Here is a 27,873-nt window from a genome sequence, read left to right as displayed (position 1 = left end):
CACTTGTATAAAACAGACGGGCAGGTGCCCTTAAATCTGTCATTAAAGGGCTCTTGGCAGACGCTGAATGGTCCGCGCCCCGCGCAGCACCTCCGCGCCGCTGCCCCGCTTCGGCCCCGCCGCTGGGCGGGAGGAGACGCCCCTGCGCCTCGCCGGCTCTCGCAGTATTTGTCGGTTACCTGTAAATCACAGACCGCCGAATCCTGAAAGCCCGAACGCTCCTTAACAACGCGTAAATAATGGAGGACAGGCAGGATGAATGAGTGCGGCGGGCGGAGAGCGGGCTGAGCCTCACCCCTGACGGATCGGGGCGCCGAAGAGGTGAGGGGCAAGAGGGTTCGGGTGAGAAATCATTAGCTTTAAAGCACACCTCGGAGCTGACCGTGCTCGGGGGAGAGGGGGAAGGGGGGTTGCCCACCCGAGGGCTTCACCGGGACACTACCAGGGTGTCGGGAGGGCCTGCCGGACTGCCTGCAACGCCCCCACCCCACCAAAACAACTCAAAAAAAAAAAAAGACAGGGTGGGGGAGGAGAACCTTTTATTGTTATTGTGCTTGTTCCCGGCCTCCCTGCCCGCCTCCCCGCCGGCGCTCCGCGGTGCCAGGATTTCCCTGCAGCCCGCCCTCCCCGCCCGCAGCGCCGCCGGCAGCGCCGCCTCCCCGCGGCAGCCGCTCGCCGCCCGCGGCCCCGCGCCGCGCCCCCGGCACACGGGGCGCCGCCGCCCGCGCACTGACAGACGCTCGCAGGTGCCGCGCTCGGCCCGAGTCGCGGAGGGGCGGCCCCGCTGCCCTCCCGGTTCCGCACTGGCGAGAGGGAGATAGCTCGGGAGGGAGGAGCGGCGCGGGAGCAGCGGCAGCGCCGTAAGTCGGAGCGGGGAGCGGGGCGCGGAGCGGGAGGGACGCCACCGCCGGGCTGCGCGACCGGGACGCGGCACTGCCTCTCCTGACCTGCGGAGCGGCGGCGGGGCCGCAGCGCACCCGCTCGGGGGGGCTGGGAGGGAGGCTACGCATTTCGGGGTAGCTAGAGAGAGTACCAGTAATGATCTTGTTTGGCTGCTCGGGAGGTTCATGCCCGAGCTATCGCTTAGAAGGACTCGGGGTGTTTCTACATCACTGAAATTCCGAGCTGAAATTCGCCCCTGTGTCGGTTTAAATTTCTATGCTAGTGTATTTTGGCATACCAGATTTTATGCCCTTGCCCTGGAAACAGGAGGCATACCCAGCCTACACCCTCCCCCCCCCGAAACAGGCTGCGCTCCTTTTTGTGCGGTGTGTCCCCCTGCGCCGCGCCTTCCTGCGTGGGGCTGAGAATAACCGTGCGCTTCAGTGCCCTGCTCCCTGCCCGGCTGGGGCTGGACCGAGGGCAAGCTCTGCGCTGGGGGCAAGTTAGTACCCGGTGTGATGCTGGTTGTCGAGCTAAGAGTTCAAGTTGGGAAGTCAAATTTGAGAATTTGCGTTGGGCTGCTGCTGAAGAAATGCCGGCTGTAGATTAATAGAAAGGACTTGATTTATTTTCAGTAGAAATTTAAAAGAGACCAAAATAGAGGAAGCAATTAATTTAGGACTTGCGTCACTGTAGATTGTTGCTTTGTTTTAAAAATAGGAAGAAGGCTTATTATGAAATGTTTAATGTAACAAATACGATTTTGATCTCTTATTTTCCTTTGAAAAATATCTGCGGGGGGGGTAGGGGGAGACAAGGACTCATGCATAGACCATTAATTTCAGTTATACATAGGTTGTAAGAATGTAACATTGTTGAGGAGAATGTAGATGAAAAAAATCAGAAGGTTTAAGGTATGAAAATCTAAAGCTGAACAATTCTCTAGATACACACTACCAGAAATCTTGTAATCCATGTGCTGTGGCTCAGATGTTTAGAGGAATGACAGAGATACCAAAAAAGGCATCATGATACTCAGCGCAATTCTAGAAGCAGAATTTTCTCGTTCCCTACAGAAAAGGAAAGCACATTTCTGGAAGCAAGAAGTGACAGATGTGGCATCTTGGCAGCTGGCTAAACATAAAAGCATGTATCAGCAGGTGATTGCTGTTGCAAGGATTTATTTTTAAAGTGTCTTGTACTGAAAGGCTTCAGCCTTTTTTAGCATTAGCAGTAAGATTTACTTGCACTCTGTGGTGTGTTACAAATAGCCTTTCAGCAGAAACATTCAGAAAAGCAAGAGAAGGCTCCTATGTTCGAGGCACTCCTTGCTTTGAACATTTGTTTTGCATTACAGCCCGCGAAGGAGAGGAACTGAGCAGGTTCTTTGGTCGGTGGAAGAGTACGGAAGGGAATGATTTTTCCTGGCCTCAGCAAAAGCCAGCGGTATCTGGGAAGGAAACAATAGGGCCTATCTTCTCCTTAGATTAAAGGTAATCACAGTTACTGTTGTCTGGGGAGCACGTTGTACATCCACAGAGGTAAAAACCAGGCTGCAGAAAGTACCTCCGCCCCTCTTCTGTGATTGGTAAAGCCAGCCTGATTCACCAGGAGGTGGCATGGGTGAATTTTCGTAAAGAAAGAGATGGATATCACCTGAGAGGCAGCCCAGAGCCACATTTTCCCTGAGGCAGTGGCAGCGTGGGTCTGCACCATCTCTATTTGACTGCTGTGGCTAGATGGCACATTGACTTGAAAGAGACATCTAAAACTGTTCCAAACCACTTGTATCAGCTTTACTGTAACCAACAAAAGCCACGGTTCATGGCAGAACATGCTTTGCTCTCAGCTTTTCATAATTAGGGAGGCTGCTTTGGTTTATAGTCTTCTGACCTAGATGGCTTCTAGAAGAAATTCTGGTCCTCTGCCCAAGTTTTAACAAATAGTTAGGCAAAGAAATGGGAACTTGTATTTAAAAAAATTTATTTCTGCCCTGCAGAATTTGCCATCAGGTTCTCCTTTACTCTTGCCAGTGAGATCGTGTGTGTCCCAAGGGCTTAGCAATGTTCTCTGACCAGTTCTTTCTCTTCTTCCTCACCTTAGTTAACAGAATTGCTGTGGATCAGGTCACCTGATGCCTGTTTGGCCTTTCATAATAATGTAAACCACTACAGGCTTTCACCCTCCCCCATGCAAATTTTACTTTTTGGAAATAAACAAATAAAACCATCTTTTTTTTTTCCCCTCTCATGATCACGTCAGAGTAAATATGTATTCTCAAGATCTGAACCATCTCATGGAGAACTCTCCTTCCCCCAGTGGTAAAACTGAACTAATTGGGTGGTCTGTACCTAAAAGCCGCGGTATCTCCATGAGTGCAATGCTTATGGGGAAAGCAGTTGGCTGAAAGTGTTGTTTGGTTGTTTGTGTGATAGCAAGCTGAATTTCCCTAATAACCTGAAGTCTGAACTTAAACGAGGATGTGGGAAGAATTGTGTTCGGCTGTTGGGTAGAGGACTGGTTTTAAATGGTTTCCTCTCACTAAGAAGCAGACGGGTTAATAGGCAGTGAAAGCGGCTGGGGGTGCTAAGGGATGTGTGGGTGGAGCAGTGAGAGCAGAGTTCTGGCTCCTCTGCCGAGTTCAGTACATCCTGCGTGAAGTGTGAAGCAGGATGGCAGAAAAAGGTGCAACGACTCATGAGCTCAAGTAAAGCTCATGCTGAAGAAGAGGTGCCCTTCTAGTGCTGGATTAAAATTTCTGGTTGACTTTCATGCAGATAAGCATTGCTTACAGTATTTTACAATGTTCTGTATTTACACTCATAATTGACATTCCTAATGTTATTGAGCAACGATGTTGATCCAGCATGGTGCCTGGTGGGAAGGTGAGTCTGATGGGAGCAGCTGGGACTGGCTGACAAGACTAACTTCCTCATAGTTCAAGGGTTAAATCAAGACCCAGTAAAAGCCTCAGGAAGCACACTGCCAAGATAAAATGGGATGATTACAAGAGGACAAAGCTGGCCAGGGTGACAAGATGTAGTTATACCTTTCCTTAGTTTCATTGATATTTGTGGAATAAATAGTCAAGTATAGAAACAAGTATTTGTTTTAGGCTTTACCGCTAGTCAAGTCTACAAGAGCACAGTTAGTCAACAATCTTTGTAAGCAACTGTGAGATTTTTCTTATGAGAGGCTAGTGAACTGCTGAATGTATTTTACTCCTTTTTGTGTTGTGCTTTTGTTTATTAGAGGAAAGGTAAGCCATTTGCAAGCCATTTACAGGCTGAGCCAACAGCCAAATAACACTTTTAGTGCCTAAAACTCTGAAAATGTGAGAGTCCTTTTTGAATGCTCATGGTAAATTGTACCGTCCTGATCTTAGTAGGTTTTAATGCAAGACCATTTTACTGAAATGTATATTTAGCACAAGTAATTTGAATTACAGTTATTCTTATCTTTGAAATTAGCGAGTGTTGCAATACTCTTAAAACTTGATTACCTAGTATCTCATGAATGCCAGGGAGCCACATGAAGGGTTTCAACCCTCACTATGTGTGGTAGAGCAGCAACATACAACTTAACTATGTAAATGTTGTGTTCATGCTGTTTTTACTTGCACGGAATAATAGAGAAAATCTCACCAAATCTGATACACTGCTTTGATTTCTATCACGGGGGAGCATGTTAGATAAGAAATTAAATGGACTGATACTGTGAGTTTTTGTGCTGGGTCTCATTCTGAACGAGCTAAGTGAACTTTTCTATGATTACATGTAAACAGCAGCTGACCTTCTGTAGAGATACAAGAGCTGATGACAAGCTGAGACTAGGTATGACTTGCTTAATCAGGTCTGCAAGCTTGTTTAGGTACATTTACATGGCAATTAATTTTTTTCAGTCATCCGTAAGAACTTTCTAAAAATAAATACTACTCCATATCTTTGCTTGGAAGATCTAAAATGTAGGGCTTGGTGTATTTTTTTTTCATCCCTTTGAAATACCAGGTGTTTCAAGTGTGTTTCTCACTATTTTGCTATAGAAACTTTATATGTATCTGAGGATTTGTGTTGTGCCTATCACAAAGGAAACAGGTGTTGAGTCTTCATTGCAAGTGTGGGGTTTTTTGCTTTATGAATATTAGGCACTAGCATAAAAATAATAAATAAAAGCAAACTGTTACTCAGAAATTTCCTTTGTTTCCCTCCCTGCTAAGAAATCTATACAGTATAACATTCAAGTCAAGCAAACCCAAAACTCTAAAGCCTGTTTTTCTGGTAAAAGGATGTATCCATAAGTTGGCAAAAGCCTGTAGATATACATATATGTGCATATGTGCCTTAATACACATATATGTGTGATACACATATAAGTGCATTAAGGTCATGTTATTTTTCACAGCCCTCTTGCCTTACATAGTATGTGGGGTGAATTAGGTGAGACGTAGCAAAAAAGGAAGATCCTTTTGAAATTCTGGGCTAAAGCTGAAGCCCCTGCTCTGTCGTAGTTGGTTTGGGTGGTGCACATGATGAAGGAATCAAATAATGATTCCACAAATAATGTAATCTTTGGATTTTCTAACTTTGTATTCTTTGAGTTTGTAACCTTAGTGCTCTACTTATGATATTTCTAATTATGGGGTTCATAATTCTCAGTGATACTCTGCAAGGAAGATCAAAGGTGCTTTGCTGTTACCACAGTCAGCATCTCTGAAGCCTTTCTGCAGAGAGGTTGTGAAACCAGCTCCCTAGCCAGCAGAGCTCTCAGTCACCATCTTCACCGGGAGAAATCCTAATCCCTGTAAGAGTATGAATAAGTCTTAATAAAGAAGAGGCTAAATGATCTTATTGCTTTGGTAAATACTTTCTCTGATTCTCCTCTTCAAGTAAAGCTCCTTAAGCTGTTTATAAGGAGGTGGTGTTCTCAGACTATGTGAGTAGGTCAGTGTAGTAGACAGGGTTTTTTTCTGGGTGTGTTTTTTCTAGTACTTGTGATGCACTAGTACCAAGTGATGTACAGAAATATAATGCTGGTGTTGCTGGGGGCTATTGCTCCGTATTTATATTCTTGCACTTCTTTGTTTATTTTCCACATATTTCCTTTATATTCTTAAGAAATATATGACAGCACTTATGGAGTCTTCTCATTCAGAAAGCTTTTAAATTCTACCCAAAAAATCAATACTTCAGTGATTTCAAACCTTAAAAATCCTTTATGATGCCAGAACAATTTTTTAAATGTTCTTTGTTCTAATACTTCCTAAATCTAACCTTTTAAATTATATCCATCAAGATATTTTAATCAGAAATAAGTTCCATTCTTTATTCTTTCTTATGTGTATCTCTAGTTTGACCTAAGTAAAGCCTGAATTGTGTATGTTTGCATACATCTTTTTCATGAAGGCCTACATATTTTTTTAGAAACCTCTAACTTTACTTTTTCAGCTCAGTTAACATGGTTCAGTGCATATTTTGATTTACTTAAATTCTATTTATTTGTGAGATTGGCTAAATTAGATCTGAAACTGAAGAACAGATTAGTCCAGGTTGTGGTGGAATTTTGGTGAGTGTCCAAGGTGAATGTTGTGGTTTGTTTTTTCTTTCCTCTTTGCTGTGCTGAAGATGCACACCATAAATATCTTATCCTCATTGTGACAGGATCTTTTTAAGGCACTCTTGCCACTGATTTTAATGAAATTCTATGGGGGAATGGCCATCAATATTATTTTTTGTATTTATTTTTGGATTATTTGATAAACTGTCTTTTGAGAACTAAAGCATAATTTCAGTTTGGTTACAATTTGTTTCCAGAGGACAGTTAGATTAGTATTCTCATGTTCAGATTTCAAATGATAGCCTAATCAGTTGAAATTTTATGAGGTCCCTGTCATTTGAAGCATTAATGTGACTCGTTGGTTCTTTGAGAGTACATGTTTCTGTAACCACAAAGAATAAAAATAAAAGCATACTTGGAACTGAAGTTGCACATGCCCCAGTGAGGGTGAAGAGAAAAGAAGGTGCAGATTCTGCCTTTTGTAATGCCATATAAAGGCCAGCCATGCCATTTCTCCCCAGCACTGTGGTCCTTGCAAAGGCACTTTTCTTTGGCATTTCAGTGATTTGTCTCTATTAATCTGGAGGATGGTTTGTGGCTGTGTAGTCTTTGGCATTTCCCTTTGAAGGATACATTGCTCCTAGAAATAATTTTAGGGGCTAGCCCAATTTAAGGTTTGAACAGTAGAAGAACTACATTGTGAGTGAAAGAGGGACAATGAAAGAGTAGTGCCATAAATTGTCCTGCAGGTCAGATGCAGCTCAGTGTTTCTGCTCTGGATACCATAGATCACTGCTCTTGATCAAGTTAAGGCTGATTCTTTGCTTGCTCATGGCTCCTGTAGCAGATGACCTTGGAATAATAATCATGGTTCATAGGAGGGTAAGAGGTAATGCATCTGGGGGTATCTTCTGTTTGATTGTTTCCCAGATGGGAATATAGAAGCGAAGAATGGAGTAGCACGTCCATGCAGAGGCTGTATTTATGGCATACAGGACTGTACTTTGCTTCAGTCCAAACAGTTGGAGTGGAAAGGTGAAATAGGAGGAAGGTGATGTTCACAGCAGCTACAATTCTGTTGGTATTCCTTGCTCCAAAAGACACAACAGCTGAGGAACTGTCTTCTGTGAGATGTTATTGCTGTCATTTTATATGTGTGTAATTCTTAATATACTAGATACTTGGCTTGTGGTTAGGGGTGTAATGCTGCAGTAGTACAAATTTGTAGTAATTCACTACTCACTTTGGTCATGCTGCCTAGAAGGCAGGGTTAGCATCTAGTCAGTTTGATGAAAGACTTAAATGAAAAGGTTTGCTCATTGCTGTTAGCATTTCTGCTTAACTTGTTTCTGTTAGTAACATGCAAAATAATCAGTGGCACACAGAAATCCTGAAGACTAAATAGAAAATCTGTTGTTAGGAACGAAGATAATAGACAGTAATTTGTATGGCTGCTGCTCTGTTTTGCATGTCCCTCCCCACTTGCTTGCTATGATTTCAGTGGAAAGAGAGGCTGTGTTTCTTCTGGTTTTCTCTTCGTGTACCTTCAGGCAGTATGAATACTCATCTCAGCCTCTGGAGTCTTTCAGATAAGAATCCCCTAAGGTCAACAGCAAGGACAACAAAGTAATCCATTTGATACCAGTGGACTGTACAGCTCTGTAAAAAATGCATACTTCTGGTCCCAAAGAAAAAAAAGTTACAATAGCAAGAGTCCAAGAAGGTTATTAATCTGTAGGAGTTCCTAAAGGAATTTGTGAAGACAAAAATAAAACCTGCCTTTCCAAATGGAAGTGCTGAACAATCATGCAATTTATGCTGTGGATGGTTTTCACTTTTTTGTCTGAGAATTAATTTCACTGTTAGTTGCAGTAGTTATTTTGCCTTGGGAGTACAACCGTGCCTCTACCTTGGCAGAGAAATAGAAATTGTAAATAAGGTATTTTGTGGCATGGTGTAATTTTGATTACTGGGAGATGCTTTGACAGCTGTATAGGAGGAAGTGACAGAATTGTTTTCTAATGAAGCAACAACAGAGAAATTGGAGGCTTTTTGACATTGCCTTTTGTATGACCAGTATATTCATTCAATTGTACATCTTTAAATGTATCCAAATATTTTCTGAAAATACAAATATATAATCTGCATATAACTGAAAAATCTGCAAGGAAAGAAGGCTTCAATGGCCAAATGAACAGTCTAAACATGCAAATTACTCCTGTTGCTAAATTCCAACCAATTTCCCTGCATCAAGCCTGTGTAAATGTCTTTGTTCCTTGCATCTGTGAATAAACCTTAATCCCTTCCCCACATCCACCGTCCTCCATCTCCTGGTTCCACATCCCTGGCTTTTATGCAGAGATTCCATCACTGATCTGAATTTGGGTTGATGGCTATTCCTGCCAACTGAGTTGTTTGTGGGGATGGAGCAATGTAAGCAATGAGGCCTGATATTTTCAATAGAGTGGATTTCAAAAGATTCTAGGTGTCACACACTAAAGCTACTGAATCTTGTAAAAAATCATACACTTTAACACCTTGACATTGCCTGTCCTAGTAATTCAGGATGACAGGAAAAGACACATTTAAAAGTACAGAAGTACCAGAACCTGTTAGCAATGTTGTGGATTCTGATGGTTTGCGTATCTGTGGGAGTAAGGGGTACAGCAAGGGAGTCAAATTAGATAATTTTGTTTTATCTCATTAGAGAAACAGTTTAAAAATTTGGTTAAAATTCTCCCACCTCCTTCTAGTCCTCCCAATAAACAAACACATACAGATGGCTGCAGAAGAGGATAGAAAATGTGGAATGGCAGTGTCAGATATTGATAAACAACTCTGAAAATAAGCCTTAAAATGGAAGCTTTCAAGACAGCTGAAGTGTAGGTGGATGTGTTGAAAAGGCATCATCTGAGAAATTGTGTGTATTTTTTCTGTAATAAAAGTGGTATCTGCAGAAGTAGGAGCAACTGTCTATGTGTGTGTGTACATTTAAGATCCTTGACTTAAATGGTACCAGATGATTTTTCAGGTGCTCTGATTCAGTGTGTTCTTTCAATCCATCTGCTGAGGTAGCTGGTGGTAGTTATTGGGCTTTCCAAATTTCAAAGTTTGTCATTTTGGAATAAGTGTCCTGAAAGTCCCAAAGTCAAGTTTTGCAGTAGTAACAATACGCAGGAGATGTGACTTTGAAAGAAGTTAGAGTTGTATTTTCAAATTCAAGAACTTTGTGATTTTTTTTTTTTTGAGTAAAAGTGAATGAAGCCACATATAATATTTTTAAATTGTGCTTTTCTTCAAAACTAGGTATCTGTACTTGGACATGGATTCTGCTTGGTCATGGATCTTAAATACTCCTCTTGGACTTTAAAATGTTAATTTTTTCTTCTGTTTTGAAGAGGCCTAAGTTGCTGTGAAATGGGTGCCCTTCTGCTTGCACAGTGTCAAAGGAGGAACAGTTTTAAAAGCTTGCATGATCTCAAACTGTTGATGGCAGTTTGACAGGACAGAATTTATTTGGTTCACCATGCAGGATTTGAAGTAGTGTTCAACACAGAGATCTACTAATTTTTTTTTTTTTCTGTTTTGTGCTGAAGGATGAGAATTTTCCAAACACAAGTTTTGATGAGAGGTCTATTTTGATAACTGTCAGGAGATTTGTCCTTTCAACCTTCATAGTCATCTTGATGGCCAAAGAAACAAAATCTGTGGACAGAAAGGCTCTAAAAATTTAGTGTGGTTTACTGAGATAAAAATACTTTTCCAAATACTTAATTCTTAAGAGAAATGCCATGAATTTAGAGGAGAATACTGTTCATATCTTGAATGATAAAAGTCAGACCAGACCACTGGGAACTTGCTTCTGACAAGCTGTAGGCCTTTCCTGAATCATTACCCAGTTCTGTGTCAGTATGATTCCTGGCTCTGCCTGAGTTGTTTGAATTAAACAATAATAATTTCTTAAAAAACAAACAAAAAATTAGCAAATATTCAAATAACAGAGAAGCCTGATTAAATTGTCCTTGCTGTTCCAAAAAATGTATGTTTTCCTTTGTAATTGCTTTGACAAGCTTCAGTCTAGCAAACTGAAGCTAGATAGTTGGACTTTATGATCTTAAAGGTCTTTTCCAACCTTAATGTTTCTATACTTCTATGAAATGTAAGTGATAATGTCAGTCTTGTGGCTCTCCTGGAACTTTCTTTTGTTTCATGAATCCTCTTGGAATTGTGGCTACAGGAACTGGACATGGTGATGGCCAAATACCGAATTACTGGATCTTTCCTTTCAGTGTCCTCTCATGCAGCAGGGAATTGCACTAGCCCCTTATGACTACAGTCCAAGAGGATGAGGTTCAGCTTGGTTAACTCTTCTGACCTCTTATTTCTGTTTCTGAGCACTGTCTTCCTTCCTCAAACTGTGGCCTTTGTGATTTAGTCTTCTAGTTTAAACTTGAGTGCATGACTTGGGCTGTTGTTAATACTCAAGTGGCTTGCTGGTGTTCAGATACCAGTTTGAGGTGGTTTAACCTGACAGGTAACTGAACACCACACAGCTGCTTGCCCACTTCTTCCCCATCCAATGGGATTTGGAGAGAAGTAGGGGGGAAAAAAAGGTAAAATTCATAGGTTGAGATAAAGAGAGATAGGACAGAAAAGGAAGGGATAATCATAAAACAATTCAAATATACAAAACAAGGGATGCACAGTGCAATTGCTCACCACCTGCTGACCAATGCCCAGCCAATTCCTGAGCGGTGGCCCATGGTCACCTTTCCCCCTCGTTTGTATCCTGACCATGATACCATATGCTATGGCACATCCCTTTGGACAGTGGGGGTCGGCTGTCCTGGCCATGTCACCTCTCAGCTTCTCCCAGCCTACTCAGTCCTAGGGTGGGGTGAGAAGCTGAAAAGCCACAACTTTGTGTAAACAGTGCTTAGCAACCTCTAAACCATCAGTGTGTTATCAACATTATTCTCACCCTAAATCTAAAACACAGCACAACACTGTACCAGCTACCAGGATAAAAAAAAATTAACTCTATCCCAGCTGAAATAAGGACACAGTTGATCAAGGCCGCTCTATCCTCAATTTCATTATCTACCTTTTCATTTTTCCCTTGGAGTCCAAGTCTTCCTGTGCAGATCATCTTAGGGGAGTTTTCAAACTGAAATGGATCATTTCAAGGCAAAGAGTTTAAAGAGCACTCGCTGGTAATGCAGGCTTCAAGTCCTGCTGAGCAGAAAGCTCATACAACTCCAAATGCCCTTAGAAAAGAAGATTTTCTAAGATTTTTTTTTTAGGATTTTTTTTTCTTTGTATTATCAGTCTGACTTGGGAGTGGCACTACCTTTTAGGGCCTGCAAATGGAGAGAAACTCCTATGAAATCAGGCTTGCTAAGCTGCTGTGTAAGAACTCATAGTTGATCTGAGATCCTGTGACAGGAAAAAAAAGAATATTTGTGGTTTTCAGTGGATGTACTGGGCTAAAAAAAGAGCTGTATATATTGCAAGTTGTCCTTCAACTGCAGAGGTACCAGTTTTGTATCTTGAAATCTATTTAGTAAAGCAAGAGTTTTGATTCTGATCTGGTTTGCAGTATAGCCTCTAATAATTACACTGATTCAATTTCTGTTGAAAGAGGAAAGATGTAAACTAGTGACTCAAGAAGTTATCTTAGTTGTTTTCAGAGCTATCAGCAAAGTGTTTGACCCAGGAGCACATGGCTATTTTCGAGTACATAGGAAATTACAGAATTTCAGTGGAAAGCTCAAGAAGAATATTTTGGTGTCTGATTAAAACAAGTGAAAAAATTTTCTGTATCTTCTGCATCTGAAAGGTAACTAGCAAGAGGTATTAAGGGAGTTTTATTATTTATTAAACTTAATCAAGTTCTAAAACAGCACTCAGTTTGTCTGTTGAATAACAAGTCACTGGGAACATAATAGTCCAAATGCAAGTCAGGTTAAGAGTCTCCGGATTTTTCAGGTATTCATAATTTTTTGGTTTTAAAGTTGAGATTTTGCTTTAAGATGTAATGCTCTTTCAGCCTCTTGGCACCCTGAGTGAAATTGCCTGCCTTGTTTCAGACAATTTGAAATACTCACTTTGGGAGGTGTGAACTCAATCAGAGCCATTAATCTGGGAACCTGGTGACTATGAAAAGTTAACTGTTTTCCTGCAAGCTGCTAATGTGTTGTACTTGGAGAGTTTTAGTTTACTGACTAGGCGCAGATTTTTTTTCTTTTTTTTCTGTTTTTTGTGCCTTTTTCCTTTTCCCATGCTAAATTGTCTCTTCCCATTTTTGTCCTCTCAAGTGAATGGGTTATGGTCTTTCCAGGAATAGCAGAAGTTTAACAGCAATATATCCGTGGCTTGATTTTTGTTTAAGATATATATTTAATTCAAATTATTGTAGGATGAACCCTATTTAGTGCTGTGTTCTGAGGGAACAAACAAAAGAACAACAAAATCCCATTTTACTCAAGGATGTGGTTTAACTTAGGAAGCCTATGACTACAGCAGGAGGAGTGTTGCTGAACTACTTTTTACATTGGTCTTAGTAGCCGTTAGTGAACTATTTAATACTTTCCTCCAGTAAGGATTTCCTTGGGCTCCAAGGAAGAAACCCAGGTATGCTGCCCACTGCTTCTGCAGCCAGAAGGAGCATGCCTCTGGTGAATCCAGGTTAGCAGGCCTGTACAGAGGGAAAGAAAGAATGGCACTTGGGTGATATCTTCCTTTTAGAGGTTACTGTACATGCCTTTTGATGGAACTGTGTTTCAGAGTCTTTTAGTTATGGTATTTCTCTTCCATCCCAAGGGAGCTATATCCAGAGAGCCTGTGGAACAAGCCCTACATTATTCAATAATTTCTTCTGGTCCAGTACTGAAGCAGCAACACTGAGATGTTGGTGCCCTATCTGAATGCAGGTTCCCTCTTAAACTTCTTGAGTATAGTGTCTCTGCTGTTGTGTAATTCAGGGAGTTATAGTTTGTTTCTTGCCTTTGTTTCCACAGATGCTATCTCTGTTAAAAGAACCATATGGACCAGAGAAGAGAGGCCCACACTGTGCCTTAAATTAATGCAATCCTAGTGCATTGTTACACTATTATATGTTGTGGGGGTTTTTTGCAGGGTATGGTTTGGATTTGCTCTCAGGACAAGGACATTGACTTCAGTTTCTCTGCCTTTGCCTACAGTAAGAAAATCAGGAATACCTGTCCACTTACTTAGGTGGCTTGGTTTCTGAACATCTTTACATTGCTTTTGTCTTCTGAGTTGGTGTTGCAGTGTTTCTTTTGTTGTTGCTGTGTTTTATTTTGCTTGATTTCCCTTGTCCCCCAGCAGAAGTTTTTGTCAGTGCTGTAGCTGTGTGCCCTGGGCTCTAAAACGTCATCTTTTCTTAAATTTTTGAAGGATGGTAAACCACACTCAGCAACGTAGTGCTTCTCCCATGGCTTGAATTTTGGCTCCCTGGAGCTTGCAAGAACCATTAGAAATTTGCTTTAAATAGCCTGCAGTAAAGGTAGCATTTCATCTTACCTACTTATTAGAGGATTAAGTAAATAAATATGCCCTTTACATGGGAAAGTAGGTCCCAGAATTATGTTTTTATTTTTCTGCCTACACACCACTGCTTTCCATACCAGTTGTATGTATTGGTACATGAAGGACTTGCAGAATGTGGTAAGAGCTCGTTCTTGGTCAATACCGAGGTGCATCCATGCCCAAAGGGATTGCTACACCTAATTTCTGTGCTGCTAGAGTTGTATTAACAAGATGAACAGAGCTTTAACAGTCCAGAAACAAGTGTCACAATGCAATATATGGTATATGTGTGAGTGCTCTGATTCAGAGCCAGCTTCTCTCAACTCTGAAGTAATTACTGCAACCTGCATAAACTATAGGCTCAATACACTTAGCTGGTATCTGTTTAGTCAGACCTAAACATAACTTTTGCCTTGTGCAACACTTTGCTTCTCCCACCTGTTGTCCCCCAGTACTCTGTTTAATGTGAAGGGCAAAAGGGTAAGATTACTAAACGGTGAGCTGAGGCATTACTAAAAAGACAGTTGTTAAATTTGGGTTGAATTTGGCTGTCAGACACCTGGTATAGGTCTCCTCAGTATCTTGAGAGTGGAATGCCACTGCTGATCAGTTTTAAATCTCTGGACAGTGGTTTTGACAACGGATTATGTATGTAATGGTCACCTTCAGAATCTCTCTCCCCTTGATCTCTCTGGTTGGAAGTACCATAAGGAACACTGTAACTGGTGCTGTGGAGCATGTTTAGCACTTACTTGGCATTTATAAAGGAGTGAAAGGAGCCTGCAAATGTAGCCTCATAGCTGTGCTTCTGAGGTAAGAGGGAGGGAAAGAAGCTGTCTCGTTGACTGGATGATCTTAAAGGTCTTTTCCAGCCTGAATGATTTTATGATTCTATCTGGCCTGTGAGGGCTGCAGAGAGGTGCAGCTGGGTGTTGGCATCTGTTACCTAATGTCTAGCCTGGTTTCTGATGAAATATCTGATTAATTTTGGGGTTTTAATTAATGTGGGTTTTGGAACAAATTATATGTGACCGAGGTCCCAACAAAGATTTGAAATGTGTTTTCTGCTGAAGAAATCTTTATAAAATGAACAGCAATTTGCATCATTAAGCACACGCTTCACTCGGGATGCTCCACAGGGGAACACTGAGACAGAAATTGCCCCATGCAGTGCTTTTCTTATAAGGTGGGAGACACTTAAGCCCAATTCGTGCTTTGTCCCGTCTGTATGTTCTTTTACAGCCTTTTTGGGGAGCTGGTTGTTGTTTTACGGCAGTCTGAGTTCGGTGTGATCCTCTCCAAAAGGTCCTTGCATCTTGTGTTTCTTTAGATACTAACTAGCAACTACACATTCCCCTCCCTCTCGCTAGGCATCCTCCCAAGGATTTACAGTGTTTTAAAGGTGTGTGAGAGGGTTGGTTGGGTAGGAGAACTCATCATAAAAGTTATTACTTGTTTCTTGCAACAAAGGCAAGTTGCTTTGGTTGGTGTTACGCCACTGTGTTTGTCAGTGTCGATTTGTGTCAGGCTTTAAATAGGATGCTCTGCAATGAGTTTGTTTTCTGGTAGTTTGTAATCCTTTCAGGCCAGCTAACATTAACGAGCGGCAGCATTACTGTGGCTGGCTTTCTTTTGATCATGCTCAGCCCTAGTCAGGAAATGGGTGAGGAGCATGAGTCATGATTACATTACCCTAATGTGACTGCCCACTAGAAGTTTTCTTTTTGCCGCCAAAACTCCTTCCCTTGACACTACTTTTGAAAACAAAACGTCCATTTTGGAGCACTTTGAAATATTGACCTTTGAACAGAGAGATTTATGTTCTCTTGCGGTCTCAAGGCAAAGCTCTAAGCGGGAGCCCCTGCAGAGAGCTGAGAGAAAACGAATGTCTGCAAAATGCTTTTCCAGAAGTTTGCAAAGACAGGACTTGTATTGCAGTACACTGGGTCTGCTTGGGTTCACTGGATCCAACGTGCTTCCCTGACCCATTTACTTATCCTCTCATGTTGCCTGCACATGCAAGTTCAAAGTCCAGTCTATACAAGGGCTGTCATCCCATTCACCATTTGGCTTAGGCTTTGTCTTAGATCTGTACTTATCTTTTGAAATATGGCTACAATAATGGGAAGATAGGTGCTGAGCGCTGGCTGATGTAAACCCCGAGTGTTGAGAAGGTGGCTTTAGTGGGATTTGAGACAACAATGTTTTGGACAGTTTAATTAAATACGAGGGATTTAGAGTTTGAAAGAAATATCAGCTGCTAATCAGTAAACTAGCTTTGGCACTGAATTGCCACTGTGCACTCTGGATAGTCAGACAGTACACCTCCTTACAAGTGCTGAGTATATTAATTTCTTTCAAATTAGACTCATTTGCTCTGACCGGTTTTAAGAGCAGTATGTGAAATACGACTATTGGCACAAAGTGTGAATTCACCCTGATAGTACTTGATATATTCCAGAAAAAAGGAAGTCTGATCAGCTGAGTACAAGCAACTCAAGGTAGAGAACCAAATGTCTTGGGAGACAGTGGGGACCCCTTCACTGCTGTCCAGTGTGGTGCATCCCTGTCAGCTGGGGCATGTTGCAGGCATCACTGATATGCTGCAGAGCAGCACCAGAATATGACATGTCTTCCAGTTGTCACTTAAACTTCCAGATTCTTACCTCTGCTCAAATTGTCCCTTCAAATAGTGGAGTTGTTTTGTTAGAAGTAGAGTATAAACTCACTGTGAAGATGTAATTTCTGGGTTTTCCCTTTTGTTTCATATAAGGGTGATAAACCTTAGCTGTACTAACAATATACTTGAAACTGGATGTAGATAACAAAATTTTAGAAGCCCTATTTGCTTTGTGATTTCAGGCCCATTTTTTAAAGGAGGCATGAGTTGGACCAAAAAAGTAATTCAGTGAAGATTTTTTAAAAATCTATTGAAGCATTTTCTTTCTTCCATCTACCCCAATGTCATCAACTTTGCTCTCATCTTGATGACCATTCAATTCTCTGAAGGAGGCAGAACTGCAACAGAGCACAAGATTCATCCTTCTTTTGTGTAATTAAAAAAATAAGTTCTGTGCAACTTTAGATTTTTCTGTATCTATATATCTCTCTATATACCTCATTGTTAGTCTTTGCTTATAGAGGGCTCTCTGGCTTTCAAGTTTGTTTTAAAACTAGTTTATCAGCCACTTAAAGATGGTCAATACTTATTTAAACACTCTGAAAAATGAATAATAGAACTGGTGATTGTGATATGCCTATGTCACTTCTGTGTTTCAAGGGGATGATAAGGAGTATTTGACTTAGAGATGAAGCATATTTGAGAATTGGAGGTCAGGAGTTCAGGGTAGGGTTTTGTGGGTTTGGTGGTTGGGTTTTTTTTTTTCTTGAAACCTTGCAGGATCCTTATATTTTAGATTGCCTTTTGTCAGTAGCTAGCAATTACGAAAATTTTAAACTAAGGGTATTTTCCAGAAATAGTATGAGTATATTAAATAAAGTTAGAAAAACTTAATTTCTGTATGACAGCAGTCTTAGGAACCCTAAGGCAGAAACAAGTGGAGCTACAAAGCCATTTTCACATCAGGAGTGCATAAAGTCTGGATGTAATTCAGTGGACGTTTTTCCTTGCAGGAGAGATGGTTAAGGATTGCCCAGCCCTTCTGCCACAACTCCTTGCTTTCTAAGACTGGTGTCTCAAGAGATAGCTTAGTGTCTCAAGAGATAGCTTAGCTATTGGAAGGACTATTTACAGCAGAGTAGCAGTCTCACGCCAAGCCTAGTGTTTTTAGACCTCTTTCCTAGTTAGTTTTCACCTTGTTGTGTGCTGAACTGGCCTGTAAGGGGTCAAGTGTGTGCACACAGTAGGGGGGAAGGAGAGAATGCCTTTCTGACAGCAAGTTATATTGGGCTTGAACTCTCTTGAAGCACTGCCATCGGGCAGCTGCAGCTGTTGCTAAGCCTGTCCTGTAAACTGAGTCAGTGGAGAGGACTGCGGCTGTGACCAGTTTGAAGTGTGACTGGTAGGTCCGTCTGCCTGTGAAGGGTACCAGGAACTGCGGTGCAGAACCAGGAACCAGCAATGAGGAGTGATGAATCCAAGGTGGGAACTTCTTAAACTGGCTTTGAGAGCAGAGTTGGGTTGAGGAGCTACACCCTCTGTGTCCAAACAGAAAGCCATCTATGCTAACCTGCTCGGAATCACAAAGGGTGTGGAGTGTGGCTTCCTAATCCATTTAAATTGATCTGAGTGCTGGCTGACATCAAAGGGGACGGTTGAGATTTCAACCAGAGAAGTTTGCCGGCTTTTAGGTGGCACATCGGCTCGGGTTGTAGGGGTGATTTTTTTGTCCAATTTCATGTTTTTCCCTATGGCTGAAGAGAACCAATGGATGAGTTTACGGGTTTATGGTAACCAGCTATTTGCTCATCTGGTGTGTGACCTTGTAGGAGGAGATGTGTGACTGTGCTTCAGCGTGCAGTCTGACGTAGCAGAACCTCACCGTGGCTGGCTGCATTAACATGCTGTGCTGCACCTTGTACTGACACGCGCCTCTGCCTAAATCTGCATGGGCGTGCGCTCATCCAGTTTTTGGAAGCCAATGAACTATATGGTACTAAATGTATGTATGAATGCACCAGCCAGCAAAGCTAAGGAAAAGGTAGTGAAGGGACCTGTTTCCATCCATGAAGCTGAACAACAGAATACAGTGAGCTCATTAAGTCCCTGTCTCTGGAGAAGAGGAGAAAAGAAACTTTTTATTGTTCTAGAAAAGATGCTAACTTTTCAAAGTTGAAAGTAAGCTGTGAGTCAAACCTGTTGAAAAGTAAAAAAATTGCTTGATTAAAAAAGTTATTTAAAATATTCTAATGAGTAGTCATAAGCATTGTGTAAGGCATTTATTTTCTTACTGCATCACAACCAGATTAAAAAAATATTAGTCCTCTACAGTGTTAAGAAAGCATGTATTAAAAATGTTTAGAATCTCAGTAAATATCAAAAATAAGTCAGTATCAAAGAGGGATGTATTTCCACTGATACAACAGAGATCTATTTATACAGTATGGGTTGCATAGTATTTTTATGAGCATCTTGCAAATAAGTACAAAATTGTTGTGGTACAAATTTGCAGGTGATGGATATTGGTGAAGTATATTGGTGATGGAGATGGAGAAAGCTCAACTGATTTATTGATTCACAGCTTGAGCACATTGAAATAAAATGTTTCTCTCTCTTTCTGAAGTATGGCATTGCTTTTTATCCTGTAGAGTGTAAATCCAGTTTATTAGCTGGAGAATGATAATTTGGAAAGCTTTTTAACTTTCCTCCCCCAAGGAAAGGAGTAAAATCTTACTGGAAAAACAGTGTAATATGAGCACTGCCACTGGCTGTGTTGCCAAAATTTGTTGATTAAATTAATATATTTGTATATTGATCCTAAAAAAAATAAAATGGAGACACCCACTCTGAACCCATTAAAGGCAAGGATAACAAATTCTGATTTTTCCAGTATAGTTTATTCTGCTTGGAGAACTTGTTTTTATTATACTAGCACAAGAATTCTTAAATGGTTTGTAATATAATTTTACCCTGTAAATACAGGAAAATTCCTGTTGTAAGAGGGTGAGAATAAGAGCAAAAGTATGATCTCGTTTATAAACAAGGCAGTGATGATGGGAAGAAAGAAGTGATTTTTTTCTTCATATATGCTGTTAGGGAGAATTATATTGAAATATTGTCATTAATTCTGATCTGCTTGGAAAACAATGTTGAAAAATTGGAGGTCATTCAAAAGAGAGAGAGGGAGAGACACCAGAAGGCTAAAAATTATTCCCCCACTATCACCACATGAGGAATTCCCCCTGTTCACTTTGTTCAAAAAGGATGACTGAGAAACAACTTAGTGTTCAAGTACTTTAACAAGGTTGAAGGTTTCTGATTGATAAAGGGCATTTGTAATCTCAGACCGATAAAGAACAAAATAATAACTAGAGACTGAGGCCAGTTGCTCAAATTAGACCTCTTTCTTTTTCCTTCCCCCCAAATCAGGTTTTCTTTCCTTTGTTTCTTTTTCTTACAAGCTAAAATAAACACTCTTAAATAGATTAAATACTTCATTCATTTCCATATAATATATGAGTTGAAATGGTTGAAAATTAGTTGAAAGTGTTCCCTGGTTTGGTTTACATGAGATTGATTTGTTTGAAAGAGAGCTGAGCAGGGTGGCAAGAGTTAAAGGAGTCAATAGGTAAAAATCAAGAACTTATTTTTCCTTTGTTTGTAAATCTAGGTTTTAGGGAGGGGGAAAAAACAGGAAGGTGCTGGAGAAATGGAAGATACCTGGAGAGAAAGACGCTGTATGCAGGCTGTCCCTGTCTGTGCTTACACTTAGTGGCAATTAACCCTTCTTCCAGTGGACAACTCACAACTATTTGTACTATTTGCCTTTGATTTATGTGGAAAAAAATGTTTTATACAAGGGAAGTCAAATTATATGCTTATGTGATTTTTTGCCTTTAAAAAAAAAATCTACTTTTTTATTTCTCCACAGCTAGAATAGATAAAATAATTTATTCTATTAATCAGGAGCCAGATTGGAACAGGGAACGCTTTAGGTGCATATTCTCTGATAACTGACCTCTGTGAATTAAATTAATGGATGCAGTCTGCATTTATGGGGAATTTTAAGAGAAGGGTGGACAAACAACTTCACAGCTAGCATGTGGCAACTCTGTCTTTTCAGGGCAATTTAGAAATTAATCAAGAGTCAGGTCCTCTCTTGACCTGTGCTTCTGTAGCTGTGGAAATTATTTGGGATTTTTTTTTTTCCTTCATTTTCTAAATAGTGTATGTGATGGCACAATGAAATAGGTAAGACTTGATCCAGGAGACTCAGTTGAGTGCAGTTGAGAAAATTAGTAGAACTGAAGTGTGTTTAGCCTGATTGTTTTTATAAATTAATTAAATCTGTAGCTTTAATCAGGAAGGTGCCAATTCTTTGATGAAAGGAGAAGCAAAGGAGACAAGGACGTCTAACCTGATCAAGGGAAATTGACTTTAATACAGATGCCTCTGCCTCTTATAAACAATCCGGAGGGAGAAGTGTTAGCACCTGATGCGGTTTAAGCTGCTTAGAAGGTAGTGGCTTTATAAGTGGAGAGCTGGTGGTCTGGTCTAGAAGTGGACAGACTTGTGGCTGCTTGTCTTCAGAGCCTGATGGTTTGATAAGGACATCTGAGTCCCCAGAAACATAAGAGGTAAGCTCTGTGGTGCATCATCTGATGCTTTTCTTGTACCTGAGGAGTTAACTCGGAGTGTATTTCACTAGCGTTCAGGAATTGTGACTGCATGACTTCAGGCCCCTGTTATAAAACCAATAAAAATGTGTTTTACACTTGATGCTGTTTTAGACATAGTGAAAGTAATTGACCAGGATGTTCTTAAGAGTTTGTTTGTACTGCTGAAAGCTGCTGATAGCTAAAACCTAGAATGAAGCCCTAAAGTCTAATTCTTCTATGCTTGCAGATAGTTCATCATGTAGAAAAGTTGCAGCTGTTTGTTGCATAGTTTTGTCTGTCTTTTGCTACGTTGCTGTGCTTTCATTTGGATATTTTAGATGATGTACAGACTCAGTTTTCTCTTATTGACTTGCTTCACAAGGTATTTCAATTATATTTTAAACTATGCTTTGGAAAGGCCTTTCTCTGAGCTTCATGTACTTCTAGTCTGTGATGTGTAAGGCAGAGCCTTTGCAAGGGATTGTCCTAGAGGAAGCCCAGAGACTTCTCAGCACACACAGTCACTTCTGGCTCTGCTCAGTGGAAATGTGATTTTCTTTCTCTAATTTCTTTGCTAAGGGATCTATGTTTCTTGGGATGTGTGTGCAAATAAAAGTTTGCACCTTGACCCTTATTTGTCTCTGACTTTGCAAGCTTAGCTGTTGAGATATTTGCTGATAGTCTGTCTTTTTAAAATGGACCGTGGAATAAGCTAAGGCATCCATGGAAAACATTGAGCTGTGTGGAAGGTGATGATTGCTGAGTGGACAGAAGGCAGATTGAGAAGCACCTCTAAAAATATTAGTCTTTGTTACCAAGCAAAATACTTATATGAGAGTGTGAAGTGATAGGAATGAAAATGAGCAAGTGCTACAGCCAAACTAAAACTTTAATTTTCACTGGGCTGAAATTCCTCTGGTTTGGCTCATGCTTGGATCTTGTTAGGAGAGGGGATATCTTTTTAACTGAAATGAAAACCCTTTCATGTTGTTGTTCTCTTAAATTAAGGTCTTCCACTGTAGGCTGGCACTCCAGGATTGCAGACTTCTGGTTTTCTGGTAATTTCTCACTCAGCTTTCCAATTTAGCTATACAATCACTTGGTAACTGAGCTGAAATTAGTCAAAACAAGAGACTCTTTTAGCAGTAAGATCTGAAAAAGGTCTCATTTTAAGACAAGGAGAAATTTATTGTGTAGCCTGATATCAAGACTGGGTTGTGTTGTGTCCCTTCTCTTAGCCCATGTGCACTTGAGGTTCCATTAAATCTTGTTGTTGAGTGCAGGTGTTAGGGTGTTAAGATTCTTGAGAAAATTTTGTGGATCAATTTTTGTCTTCTAGGATTTGAGCTGGAAGCTTATTCTTGTTAGGTTTTTCTTCATTTGCCCAAGTTTGATTTATACATTTTTTTCTTACTAAAAGAACTACTATATATATGTGTGTGTGTGTGTGTGTGTGTGTGTGCATAGATATGCTATATGTGATGGCACAATGAAATAGGTAAGACTTGATCCAGGAGACTCAGTTGAGTGCAGTTGAGAAAATTAGTAAAACTGAAGTGTGTTTAGCCTGATTGTTTTTATAAAGTAATTAAATCTGTAACTTTAATCAGGAAGGTGCCAATTATATGTTAACTATTTGTATGGATTCTTCCTTATTTAATTGCAAATTAAGTATGAATAAAAATAGTATTGTAGATTTAGTGAATATTTCCAGATTTATTTTTTGAAGTATCTAAAAATCTGCACTCCTTTAGGCAGTAGTTGACAAAGAGGATAGGTATGCAGAAACAAAATACAGTTGCTCTGAAGCTATGTTATGTTGTACATGGAAGGCCTGTCCATTGGGAAGGGAGCCCTTTTCTTTAAAAGGTGTAGTTTGCAGATTTCCAATACTGTGGGTACTGAAATCTGCAATAAGAATAGCCTTTGTTTTCAGCAGAGAAAATGGTGCTTGCACTAAGCATGTAATTGTGAAATTTCTTCTCTTAAAATGTAAAGCCTCTTGCACTGGCCAAATGAAAGGCAAGGCCTTCACAGTTAAAGGGACTGCTGTATAGAGAGGGTTTAGAATTCTTGATAGTGGAGTCTCTTGCAGCATCATCTGAGGTAGTGTGGTTTTACACTGCCCCTTACTGGGGCTGTCTCGTAGTGCAAGAACTAAAGGAGAATTGGATATCCAAAGTTTGTGCTGCTTTCAGAGTTTTTGTATTTTTTTCCCCCCTGAGCTATGAGCTAAATAAAATATAGTGCTTTTCTTGTATGTTAAAATGGCCTATTTATACCTAGGAGTTATTTTACATTTTCTTTTTAATATTTCCTGATGTTCAGATGTTTCATTGTGTCCTTCAAGTTTTTTTAAAACCTCCCGGTGGAATTTGGTGATAATGGTTTTTGATACAGATCCTAAGTGGCGGAAGCCATGAAAGCTTTGGATGAACTACCATTTATCTTTCATTTTTAAACCAGTGACCAACAGGCATGACTTTGGACCACATTGTCATTACATTGTCATTCATTCAAATTAAAAGACCTTAAAGAATAAGAAATTAAAATCAGAGAGAATTTGGCCTGTTATTTCTAGGAAGTGAGATAGAGCTGAGTCCCCTACATAATTATGAAAAAACCTCACTATTCATCTTTGTTTGATAATAGTCTTCTCTGTAGAGTTGAGGACATTTTGTTTAGTTAAATGGGTTGCTTGGGTGTAGTGATAAATGGAGGGAAACAATATAGTGAATTTTAGACCTTAAAACTGCAGGGTCGATTTGACTGATCAGTTCTGTTCCCATTGCAGGTGGTACATGCAGAGATCTTATTCAGGAGTTACTTTTGTATCTTGCAGTACTGTCATGGAGTAATGTGAATCTCCTAGTATATTGTAGATCCTAATGCATTACCATTTTGTTGTGTAGGAGGAAGCTTTGAAGTGCTTTCAATTGATTGATGCAATCAATTGTATTTTCAAAATTGATCTTAAAAGTATTAAATGCCCTCATAAATTGAAGGCCAGACAATCATATTTATAAGGCTTTCCTGTTTCATCATCCTCAACATCAAATTATTGAACTTATTTTGTATTTCAACTTTAACCTGTTTACATCTGATATATTTGGTGGGGTAGGGCTCTTCAACGTTATCAAAGTGCAGTAGATACCTGGTGGGAATCAAAAAACCAAAGCATTGACCTGGCTAGACTCCCAGCTCTTCTTGTGATGCCCAGTTAAGTACCCAACTGTAGGAACTAATTATTGTGGTTAAAGTATTTGTTAAAATGCTTAAATGCTTCTTGACAACCTGAGTGTGTAACCATACAATGTTAAGTTTTAAACCTGGTGATTTGCACTGGGCTTAATTTGGTGAAGCAAAAATCCTGCCAGGGCATAAGTAAAAGGCAGAAAAGTAGCCCTTGTTACAGTCAGCTCCCTGCTCTTCTGATATAGAACAGTCTTGCTGTGTAAAAGCTATAATCTCCTTTGCACAGTGGGGGTGGTGATGGACAAAGGGTGACGGATTTGTAGCTGAGAATTCTAATGAGAGCAGGGGAATCGGTGGTGCATGGACATAATAGAAGAAAGCATAAAAATGTCCAGGCGAAAAAAATGTGTTAATTCTGAGAGTGTCCAAGAGTTAGGAACTGACACTATAAGGAAGAAATATACCATTAAAGTATTAAAAAAAGAGTGTTTTTCAGTAGTTTTTTGACTTTATAGCCTGTTAGCCCTTGTTAGCTCTATCAGGCCTTTCAAAGACCACATTCTAGTAGGACAACATGGTTTGCAGAGACTCTTAAAATTGGTTGCACAGAGCAACTCTAAATCACTGTGGCCTTGTGGTCTGCATAATTCATGAGCTAGTCTATAACTAATTGCTATGAAGAATTCATGTAGCCTAAAGAATATAGTCACAAGAATCAGTCTTCTCTAAGTCTTGTGAGTTTGGATGTTCTTAACAAATTGTAAGGACCTGGAAGAGCTCTTTCTTCTAGTTCCTAAAACTGTTTAAATGGGCACAATTACTGGAAATGTTACAGTTTGTGAGTGTTCCAGCACTAATTGGAATTATCTGAATGCTGGTAATCTGATTACCCAGTTATCTAAATCAAGGGAGTCTACTCCATATCCAAAATAGTTTTCTTAATGACTGTCAGTCTTCCTGGATCTACCAAAAACTTAATGTTCTGGAATGTTATAAATGTGTTTCTTCATGTGCTCTTAAAGGTCAGCATTTTGAATGCCACAATAAGGAAAAGAAAGTTTGAGATAGTGATATTTATCAAATGAATTGTGCTCAGCAACTGTGTCTAAAAAGTCTGACTTCAAAAAAAGCTATGGAGTCAGAGAGAGGTTAGGTGGCCCTTGTTAATCTGAACTCTTTTATCCTGCCTAATGAAGGGAAGCAACATCATAAAGCTAATCTGTAGGCTGGAACTGTCAGTACCATTGCTAATTCTGGGGTTTGGTAAAAACAAGACCGAACAAACCATGAAAAATAAATTAATGATAACCTGATTTTGTATCCCATGCAGGTTTTCTCACGTTGAGGAAGTAGCAGGGCATTTGGTTGGTACCTGACCCCAAAACGCGTGCTCTACCTTGCGAAGAGCTGATGTGGGAGACATTTACCTTCACATACGCCACAGTTCTCTGTATCAGAAGAAAAAGAGTCTGTGTGCAAGAGTGGTTCAAGATGACGATGTAACATTGCTAACACTGAAGGTCTCCTAAGAAGAACTGGCTTTGTAAGAGGCTTCTCCTTCCCTAACCTTTTTTTTTTTTAAACTACTTATCTCAGAAACTACAAGCAAGATGCCAGCCAAGACACCCATCTACTTGAAAGCAGCTAACAATAAGAAAGGGAAGAAATTCAAACTAAGGGATATCTTATCTCCTGATATGATCAGTCCTCCACTTGGAGATTTTCGTCATACCATACACATTGGAAAAGAGGGACAGCATGATGTTTTTGGAGACATCTCATTTTTGCAGGGCAATTATGAGCTGTTGCCTGGAAATGAAGGTGAAACCAAAGTTAGCCAGTCTGGTATCCACAATGAATTCTTAAGGGCAAACAGCACTTCTGAATCCATGTTTACAGAAACTCCATCACCAGTGCTCAAAAATGCTATTTCCCTTCCTGCCATTGGGGGTTCTCAAGCCCTTACATTGCCTTTATTGTCACCAGTGACATTTAATTCAAAGCAGGAATCCATCAGGTCATCCAGAAATCCTAGGCTTAGCTGTGAGCCAGTAATAGAAGAAAAACTGCAGGAGAAAGCTAAAGAGATGGAGGATGAAGAAACATACAAAGATGACATATGGGGGCAAAATGGTTCTTCTTCACATTTTACTAACGGCAGCGACAGTCACTCATCCAGCTTTTCTGAACGATGCACTGATTGGCAAACAGTTGATTTACTGGATGACAGTCGGCTTTCATGTGAACTAACCAAGACAAAGTCAGAAGAATCCCTTTCAGATCTTGCAGGCTCTCTTCTCTCATTACAACTTGACTTGGGGCCCTCACTTTTGGATGAGGTCCTCAATGTAATGGACAAGAATAAATCTTAGAACTGGTACTCCCTTGCTTCAGTGATTCACTTAAAAACAAACAGAAGACCACAGTTCAAAAGCAGATGCTTAAAAATCAGCTGTATTTGCAGTTGTATGATGAGTTTTCTAAAAATATTCTTAAAATACTATTTTTTTACCTATTGTTTTTCATTATTTTTATTAGACTAAATTCTCATATCAGGAGGATAAATTTTAATAATCAGTTTCAGCAGATATAAAATGTTTTTAAGTACCAGTATTAATCATCAGAAACTTAAGAAACAGCGTTTGAGGACGATACTGATTGTGACATTTGCTTAGTTCACTTCTACAGGCTTCTGAATATGTGAGAATCTCTTAATGTCAGAAAGGAGTAGGATGCTAATTATTCACTTTTATAAATTATTACAATATCACTTTACGTGTAGGCCTCTTTCTAGAACCTTGTGTTTGAGGGTGTTATAGTGTTTTTCTTCATTTTCCATAGTACCATTTCTGTTATAAATTCACCATAACTACTTTCTTGGTCTTACACTACCGCTCTGAATTCAGTTGTGAACAGTTTGAAGGCTTTCTCAGCTTGAATTACCTGGTCCAGCCTCAGCTGCTTTAAATGAGTATGCATAAATTTACACACGTTGAGGCTTGGGCCTGACATTGTATATGAAATGTTATGTTGTAAACAGGTGACACATGCAAGATATTATGGTTAAATTATTTTAAAAGTTGAAATATATTTTCTGTGTGCATATTGGCTTTTTACTGCAGAGCCTACACATACAGTATCTCATCAAAATACTTGCTTGGCATTATTGGTGCTCTTCTGAAAATTGTATATTTGTGTGTTTGAAGAGAAATATGTATTAATAGTCCTTGCTTTTTTCTTCATTTATTTCCACAACATGCTTAAACTTGCAACTGGTTATTTTACTTTTTGAAGAAGGCACTGGTTATTCACAATGCTAGTGATGTGTGCAGCAACAGCCAATGTTTGTGAAATGTGGATCCTTCAATACAGTACCTACATGGATTGCATAAATACCTTGTGCAATACAATAAA

The 27,873-nt window shown here is 40.0% G+C and overlaps 1 protein-coding gene across 1 annotated transcript; it reads left to right on the top strand.

Annotated features, from left to right (window-relative positions):
- The first annotated feature begins 661 nt into the window (after positions 1–661).
- CDC42EP3 (CDC42 effector protein 3) lies at positions 662–27,873 on the top strand. Its single transcript, XM_084202010.1, has 2 exons — positions 662–860; positions 25,790–27,873. The coding sequence occupies exon 2, from the start codon at positions 26,070–26,072 to the stop codon at positions 26,829–26,831; it is 762 nt and encodes a 253-aa protein (XP_084058136.1). The 5' UTR covers positions 662–860; positions 25,790–26,069; the 3' UTR covers positions 26,832–27,873.

This window comes from Fringilla coelebs (assembly GCF_963513975.1).
Source record: "Fringilla coelebs genome assembly, chromosome: 3".
Taxonomy (NCBI): Eukaryota; Metazoa; Chordata; class Aves; order Passeriformes; family Fringillidae; genus Fringilla; species Fringilla coelebs.
The sequence above is the reverse complement of the archived record's forward strand: the minus strand, read 5'-3'. Positions and strand labels throughout refer to the sequence as shown.

Bases quoted from the DNA above. Each gene is read 5' to 3' on its own strand.
- CDC42EP3 (XM_084202010.1), top strand. From the start codon at position 26,070: ATGCCAGCCAAGACACCCATCTACTTGAAAGCAGCTAACAATAAGAAA.